This window comes from Penaeus japonicus, unplaced genomic scaffold (genome assembly GCF_977035675.1).
Source record: "Penaeus japonicus unplaced genomic scaffold, GWHDUDI00000001_assembly GWHDUDI00000029, whole genome shotgun sequence".
Lineage (NCBI taxonomy): Eukaryota > Metazoa > Arthropoda > Malacostraca > Decapoda > Penaeidae > Penaeus > Penaeus japonicus.
Window position 1 is genome coordinate 35,272,376 of NW_028234431.1, and position 9,407 is coordinate 35,281,782.

The following is a 9,407-nucleotide window of genomic DNA, read 5'->3' on the forward strand; positions in this document are numbered from 1 at the left end:
ATTATCATTATCTTTATCATCATTATTATTGTCTTGCTGGTCTTGTTCTTACTCTCATAAAAGTGGTTTGTATTTTTAGTATAATTGTTATTATATTGAATGGTTGTTACCCTTGCCATTGTTATTTGTATTATAAATATTATCATGATTTATGTTTTGATTATTCATATTATTTTCAACAGTGCTATCATTATGATAAGGGTAATGATAATGATAGAACTGATAGCAAAGATAGGATTATTATTATTATTTTTTTTATTGCTCTCGTTATTCTAAGACTACAATCATTATTACTATAGCTTTATTGACACTGATATTTGCTTTCTTCTTATCATCATATTATTATTTACATTTATTATTTAGCATGATAATGATAGACATAATAATGATAATAATCATGGTAATAGTAATGATAGCAATAGTAACGAAAATAAAAAACAATAATACTAATGATGATAATTATGATGATAATCCAACTTGTAATAGTAATAATAATGAAGATAATAACAATTATAATAACAATAATGGTAATGATAAAACTGACAATTATGATTCTTGTTATCAATATATCTATTATTATTGTTATCATTATTATTTTAATGTTATTAGTATAGTTAATGTAATTATTGTTATTATTCCTATTCCTATTATCATTATTGCTGATGTAATTATTATTGTTATCATGAATATTATTATTATTACCATCATCATTATCCTTATCATTACCACTATCATTATCCTTACCATTATCATTAAAGTTATCGTTATCATTACAATTAGTATCATTATCATTATTGTTATGATTATTATTATTATTATTATTATTATTAGCATTATTACTATTATTATCATTATCATTATTATCATCTTCCCAATTTGCTTCATATTGAACACACATTACTAACATTTTTCCTGCATGTTCCCACAGCTGTGGTTGACGCTGTCAGAAAAACACCTTCAAGCTCGGGGTGTGGATTGGTCCCACGCGGAAAGGTTTTGTTTCAATGAGTGGTCCAATCCGGACGACGACGAGCTTGGGGATCAAATAGTTAAGGTGAGAGAGAAAGGTTAGCCGAGGAAATGCAGTTTCTCAATGGGATCTGCTGTTTTACAGATTGACGTTACCTTTGTAATTTCAAAGATAACTGTAGCATATCTACTTTATTATTGTAAATGTAATCCAACGTTTGTATAAAAAGACGATGATATATTTCGCTTGTGTAAAAAATGAAATGATGAGTATTATGCAAGGATATAGGGGTATTTTTCACTATTATTTTACGCATAACTTAAGATAGAATATGAAGATTAGCAAACTTGGCCAAATCATGACTAATTAGAACAAGGTATATACATACAAAGGCGCGCGCGCGCACACACACACACACACACACACACACACACACACACACACACACACACACACACACACATACACATGTATGGCAAAACGCCTTTTCGTGCTGAAAATATGGCAGACAAACCCACTATACATAAAACAGGGTGAAGCAACAGGATACAAGAAAGGCAAGAGCCGGTAGGTGACCAACATCGAGGCAAGTCAAGTCAGGTCACCGGGTCGGTATGCATGTATATGCGAATGAATATATATATATATATATATATATATATATATATATATATATATATATATATATATATATATATATATATATATATATATATATATATATATATCACACACACACACACACACACGCATATATATATATTTCTATATATATATATATATACCTACATATTAATATATACATATATGTGTGTATATATGTAAATACATCCATGTGGGTGTGAGTGGCATGAGGTCTGACATCATCTCCACAGATTAGGCTGGCTATCATTTGTTGTTTTAACTAGGGTGATTAAGCTTCCCGAGAAGTCATTGATATCCCTGTGCTGTGAGCTTAATTTGGGCGGTATTACACTTCTCTGAATCAATTGAAAATGTCGATTTTGAAATCCTCGCAGACCGTTGAATCCAAACCTGGTTCATATTTGCCTTTACAGCGTTATATTATTGAGGGGCTTGCTAAGGATCTTTTGAAGGAGGAGACACCGTGGCTGCCTCGACATTTACCTCCTTACGGGTTTGCCTCTCCTGTTGGGGCTCTGGATGTGCTCGTGTGGTTCCGGCCTCTGTAGGACAGGGAAGGGAGTCTCGCCTTAATATAGAGCGGGAGCTGAATCCGAGGGACTTAGTCCTCTCTCATCCAGGGCATCAACAACACTTTTCACCTCCCTAAAGTTGTTACTCAACTCCCTCGCATAAATGAGAGGGGTCTGTTCCATTCCTGGGGAGGATTTTGTAGTAGTATTCGAACCCTTCCGAGTCTAGTTCGTATTAGGAACACTCAGAAGGAGCGGGAACTCTATTGTGGCGGAGGTATCCGTTGGGTATGTACAATATTCTGTTTTGTTCGGTCATCAGGCATGGATGCTTGGGTGAGTAGGAATTGAGTCTGGTCGTTTTTTGAAACAACCTCTTCAGAGAGAGAGAAAGGGCAAATGCAGTCGGCTATCCTCATTGGATTTCACTACCTATTATTCAAAGAATATAGACTTTTAAAATGAATGGTTTCATGCTATCACGTTAAATTAAGGTGAATAAACAGCCGCTACCTTTAAATAATGGAACCAAGCTGCAGTGTCGGAGAATGGCCCGTGCCGCTTCAATTTCCCACCTTCAAGTTGTGTTGTCATTTCTCTATTTTCAGATGATTCCTCATAGAGAAATAAAACAAAGTAAGAATTGGCATAACGTTTTAGAAATAAATTTTAAGTGAGCTTGTATCGGTGTGAAATAAATTGTTATAAATGTATATGGAAATGTCAAACTGATAATCTGGATAGGTATATAATGGAGCTGGTGCCAGATACATTTTTTCTGTGAGTCACTCAAAAATCAGATTCTCAAATTACATAAACTGGCAAGGAGAAAAGTTGTACAGAATTATGAACACAGGCAGATAACAGATAATGGAATGGGGCAAGATTACTGCCGTATCCATGGAAATACCTGCGCTGCTTTACAGGTACACTATATTACACTTCTAATAGAAAATATTAAAGATCATACAAAATCCGCCTCTTAACTACCTTGAGACATAGAGCAGCAGTGTTCTCTTGTTAGCTTCCAATAAAATAATAAAATAAGTAATGGAGAAAGAACAAGAAATTAAAGCTGTAGAGATAAAGCTAGTTGTTGGAACTGTAGAGATAAAACCTGGAATTCAAACGATGGAGATGAAACCAGAGATTAAGCCAGAAGTTAGAATAGATGGAATAAAGCCGGAAGCACCGACAAAGGAGATAAAACCAGAAGTTATTACAGAGGAGATAAAGCCTGGCGTTAGAACAGAGGAAATGGAGCATGTAGTTAAAATGGAGAAGATACAGCCTGAAGTTAGACCGGAGGAGACAAAGCCAGAAATTAGAACGGAGAAGATACAGCCAGATGTTAGAACGGAGGAGATAAAGCCAGAAATTAGAACGGAGAAGATACAGCCAGATGTTAGAACGGAGGAGATAAAGCCAGAAATTAGAACGGAGAAGATACAGCCAGATGTTAGAACGGAGGAGATAAAGCCAGAAATTAGAACGGAGAAGATACAGCCAGATGTTAGAACGGAGAAGATAAAGCCAGAAATTAGAACGGAGAAGATACAGCCAGATGTTAGAACGGAGGAGATAAAGCCAGAAATTAGAACGGAGAAGATACAGCCAGATGTTAGAACGGAGGAGATAAAGCCAGAAATTAGAACGGAGAAGATACAGCCAGATGTTAGAACGGAGAAGATAAAGCCAGAAATTAGAACGGAGAAGATACAGCCATATGTTAGAACGGAGGAGATAAAGCCAGAAATTAGAACAGAGAAGATACAGCCAGAATTTAGAACGGAGGAAATACAACTAGAAATTAGAACGGATGAGATAAAGCCAGAAGTCAGAATGGGAGAAAAACAACCAGAAATTAGAATGGAGGATATAAAGCCAGAAGTTAGAATAGAGGAGATAAAGCCAGAAGTTGGAATGGAGGATATAAAGCCCGAAGCAATAACGGGGCAGAAAAAGCCAGAAGTTAGAAGGGAGGAGCCAAAGCCAGAAGTAAGAACAAAGGAGATACACCCAGAAGTTGGAATGGAGAAAACAAAGCCAGAAGTAAGAACAGGTCAGAAAACGCCAGTTAGAACGGAGCAAATCAAGCCAGAAGTGAAAATGGAGGAGAGACAAAAGCAGCAAATGTAATAATGGATTTAAGACTAGAAAATAAGGAAGATGATAAACCAGAAGGAATCAAACCAAAAGACTTACAACCAAATGATGAACCAGGAGAGATAAAGCAAGAAAATAACCAAGTGTTTAAAAAATTAAGGGAAATAAAGCAAGAGGAAATAGAAGATAAACAGGACAATGCGAAATATGAAAAAATAGAGACAAAATAGATGAAATTAAACTCGAGGATATGAAATCGGAAAATGGAGTTGACTATAAAGAAGTAAAAATGCTTGGGGAGAGGAAACCTGAAGTAAGATCGATAGACATAAAACTAGGCAGGACAGAGTTGAAGATTGAGGGGCAGCCCCACACGACAGCAGCAGACATAGAAAAAGAGAGACAATATGAAACAGTGGAGGTGCATCAGGAGGTAAAGGAATTTGTAGAAATATCAAATGCACAAGAAGGAGTGATACAAAGCGACGTAAAAAAAATAAACTGGAAAGTATACCGAAAGATGAAAGAACTGAAAAGACATTAACTGATAGACAAAATGATGCACCAGCAGAACTGAAGCTTGAAGAATTTGAGATGCCACGCGCTGATTTTTCACGGGGAGAAATAAAGCCGGGAGAGATTGTAGAACAAGCCACTTCCCCGACACTTTCACCACGTCTGCCAAATGATGAAGTAGCAGAAGGCTGTATTCCAGTCCAACCTGAAGTTCCACCAACCAGCTCTTTATATTCTCCCAATTATGGGATTCCTCTGAAGGTTCTCTTGGCAGGGAAAAATCTGACTGCTGCTGAAATCATAGCAAGGATTCCCTTTCCAAGTGACGTCAGCTTTATGAAAGGCCCCGAGGAGATAGACAAATTCAGTGCACAGCACAATGTCACACCCCAGAGGTCACCTATTGAGACTACTTTCCCGGATTTCCCGTCACTTGCACCTGTAAGTGAAACCTCACTGACAGTCAAGATGTCACCATCATTGTCTCCATCACCATCTCCAAGAACTTCCCCCATTAGTGCATCACCACACAAATCTCTTTCAAACACTCCTAGCATATCTCCAAGTATCATGCAAAAAAATAAAGCTGGCATAAATTGGTCACTGACAGAATTACCTTCTACACCCCCTGAATCTGGAATGAGTTCGCCACTCATCCCACCAAAGTCTCCTAAAATCACAGTTGAGGACGAAAAGAAAAATGATTTTGAGATCCATTCTGGTGTCCCAGGATTGTCGACATTTGTATTTCATCCCTTGGAGGAGCTAGGGAAATCAATTTCCAATTTATGTCCAGAGGCTGAAACTGACACTGAAAATCTAGAGATTCGAGTGGCAGAGAAAGAAATTTTGCTAGAAGAAACAGTACAAAAATCAAAGGATCCAAGCATGACAAGTGAAGTTAAAAGTGAGTCTCTTATTCTTAATGTAACTTCTTTTGAAGACTTTACGAAGTTTGACCAAGAAGGCTGTGAAAACAATGCAGGCAGAGATATGGAAAAACCTACATACCAGGCTAAAAAACATTTCAATATCAATATTGATGTACAGGAAGTGACTGAAACGGAGCGGATATTTTCAGATGAGAATATGAAACTTCATTACACAGGGAGTGAAGATGATTATGACGTTTCAGAAGGAAATGACACGGATGTACAGTCAAAGGTTTTCACATTCAGGGAAAATATATCAAAATCAAGACTCTCTACCTTGCTGACAGATAATACTAGCGAAGACCCACCTTCTAACACTGAGTTTAAGGTTAGTGAAACAGTTGCATTAGGTTTAGAAAGCTATAAGGCAGATACTTCCCATGATGTAGGCTTTGTGCACTTTTCATCTGGTATAGAGACTGGAAGCCATTATCCCTCTATTTCTGACCAAATGACAAGTGCAAACAGCGATTCACCTAATGCCCAACAAGAGGTGTTAAAACGTTTTTGGAGAATGAACAACCTGATCAATCAAAATCTACAGGGACTGACATGTTAAAAACAACAAGCCAAGCTTGTAGTAGTGAAAAGCTTATATCAGCCATACCTTTGGTATCCAAATCAGACATTGGAGTCTCAGAGACTCATACTAAAGTATCCAGTACAGCTACACATGGAGATAATGATGAATCATTACTGTTACATTCATTGTCTCTTGGAACTACAAAAGATGTTTCTGCCACTGCTGATAGTCAGGAATTAGATCAGAAGTCCAGTTTCTCTTCATTACTAACCAGCTCTGGAGAAACTGAAGTAGTTTCTATGAATGACAGTGTTCCTTCTGCGATAAAGCCATTTAAGAGTAACATACTATCGGAAGTAACTAGCGAGGAAATGGAACCTGTGTTTGCACAAACACAGGTTCAGGCAAACATAAGCACTCTAGGGATGGGGACTTTGATCACTGATGACACTACCAGACTTTCAGCAGCAGAGTCTGTTGCCCCCCCAAAGATATCATTAGAGGAGAGGATTTCAGCTTTGCTTCCCCCAGAAACTCTTGCCACATAGACTGCCAAGTATGAAAGTGATAAAGTAATCGCACCTAATGAAGAACCAAGTACAGCATCAGAGCAAGAAGATTTGTCACACCTAGACAAATATTTTAAAACAAAGTTGCCTTTAACAGATGAATCTCAAGATAAAGAATCCATATTAACTACAGGAATGCAAGGAGAAGGACCGCATTCAAAAATATATGAGAAAGAACTTGAGCCAATACCTGCAGAAAATATCAAAGCAGTCAAACACACATCTGTGGAGAAAATCGAAGAAGAAATGCAAAGGTCTCCGACAGAGTCAATTTCAAAAGAGGGAAAACTACCTCTCTCAACAGAATATCAAAAAGGTTCAGATATGTTACCTGGCAAGAAATGTGAAGAAAGTGCCTTGTTACTTATGAATAATGAAAAGGAATCAGGAAATATCCAGTGTAGTAAACCAGAAACTTATTCATCATCTGTGAAGAGATCAAATGATTTAGAAGAGTTTATGATCAAAGGGATATCCCAAGAAACAGAATTGTTAACAACCAAAAAGTCTCCCAATACAACACTGCCATTTTCTGACGAGATGCCACACCCATCAGCGATACGAGAGCTTAGGAAATCTACAGATGAACTAACGTCATCAACGCTGATGGCTGCAGATGAAAGTATTTTTTGTTTAGGAGATGTGCAAGAAGAACCCCCTTTCAGGCGACAGCGAGGAGAATCTTCACTGACTGCATCACTGGAAGGAAGGATATCAGCTTTTCCCTGCAGTGTTGATTCTGCGGAAAATGTTATATCCTTTGATGAAACAGGCGAGGACGATGCTGTTTTTGAAAGCAGTGGGCCAGAAATGGAAACCGATTTCTTTAGTGAAAGGGATTTAAGCTCAGAAGCTATTCGACAGAGGCTTTGGAGGGGTGTTAAATCCTTGAGTTTAGATGCTGATATAGCTCTCGATCCTGACATTTTCTGCTTTTTAATCCAGCAGAGTTCAAAATCAAGTCGAAGCAAAGAAGGCAAAAAGAAAGGCCTACAACAACGAAGGAACAGTGAAGTAGAATTGCAAGAATTAGTAAAAGAAAATACAGAACTAATAGAGAGAATTATGAAGCAAAAGTCAGTAGAAGACGCAGGGGCATTGATATATAGCATCAAAGAGACAGACACTCCAGCCAATACACCCATAGAGGAGCATGAGCCCGCAATGCTTTCAACAAGAAGTAACTCGAATAGAGAGCTTGAGAGTAATACGACATTCTGTAGTAGTAATGTTGATTCAGGTTCTTCATTGCCACATAAACTACGCATGTCACACTCAAGTAATAGCAATCTAAGTGAAGCACTGAGCCTAGCAAAAGAGATCAGATCTCCATCTCCCAAAGATCTAAGTGAAGCATTGAGCCAGGCAAAAGAGATCAGATCCACATCTCCCAAAGAAATGTCATCTCCTCGGGTGACTTTACTTGACCAGGTGAGCTGTCAAGGTTCTGAAACTGAGCAGGCAGGAAAGAGTGTGAAATCATCTTGCAAAACTTCAAAAATCTCACGATCTTCTAGTGTTTCACTGGAAGGTCCAATGAGACCCATCACTTTCAATCCATTTCCAACAAGGAATCTTCCCCGGCAACCCAAAGAAGTTGCCGTAAAATTAGGTCTCTATAGCCCTACCAAGACATCCAACGGTTCCCCGACTGAGGGGCCAACTTAAAGACTGAAAATGTAGGTGGCCTTGTATATGCATCATGAAACTTGAGTGTTAGAGATCTTTTCGAATATATGTTGAGACATTTATACTGTATAGTTTAGATAGCTGTTCACACAAGTAGATTTTCGCACTAGTGCTGTGTTATGAGTTCACGGTTACTGAAAAATGTTCATAATCACTATTTTATCATCATTCATCTTATTTCATTGATGTATATAGTTTTTTTTTTCTCGAAGAATACAAGACATATAAAAATGGCTTATGGTTGAGTGTGTATGACTAAGTGACTGTGCTAATGTGTTACTTTTTGTTTATTGTTCAAACGTTAAACTTGGTTACTTTGATTAACAAAATGATAATAAATCGTTGGTAAAGATGACAATTGGTTGAATAATAATGAAACAAAAAGAGTAACAGATATTTGCATTTACAGTAAAATCAAAAATTTACCTCAGAGTTTACATTTATCAAATGGTCTTCAGACTATGCTTTTAGTTTTTAAAACGTGTCAGCATTTCGTTGCAAGTCGATCGTAATGCGATTAATGAAATAAATTATGTTTCATTCTTCGATCTATTTTAGAGTCAAAGTAAGAAAAATGTAAGCCAAATGTCGCAGTCAGAGGGGAACTCAGTTGAGAAGTGTTTGGTTTCTAGAACTGGAATCTGATTATCTAATTATATAAAAAGTATAATGAGTATGTATATTAATGGTAATTGATTAAAATACCCTTATTATAATAAAAAATAGATAGAAATAACCCAGATACAATACCAAGTAAGATACCCCCTTACATTGCTGTGCTAGGTAATATAGAAACGTATTGTGATCCGCATCATGTTCTGTGATGTATTTAAGGCCAAACTGATCCAAGCATTGCAATACTACTTGGATATTCTGAATCAGCTATTTAGGAATGAATTGCTTTTAGAGGAATTTTTGTCATGAAAATAATTTTGTACAGTATAT

At 37.0% G+C, this 9,407-nt stretch overlaps 1 protein-coding gene across 1 annotated transcript; it reads left to right on the top strand.

Moving 5' to 3' along the window:
• The first annotated feature begins 2,297 nt into the window (after window positions 1–2,297).
• On the top strand, window positions 2,298–9,185 carry LOC147468466 (uncharacterized). Its single transcript, XM_086554423.1, is given in 4 exon segments — window positions 2,298–4,262; window positions 4,447–4,721; window positions 4,724–6,166; window positions 6,169–9,185. Coding segments are annotated over 4 exon segments (5,076 nt in total). The 5' UTR covers window positions 2,298–3,177; the 3' UTR covers window positions 8,442–9,185.
• Window positions 9,186–9,407: the final 222 nt, after the last annotated feature.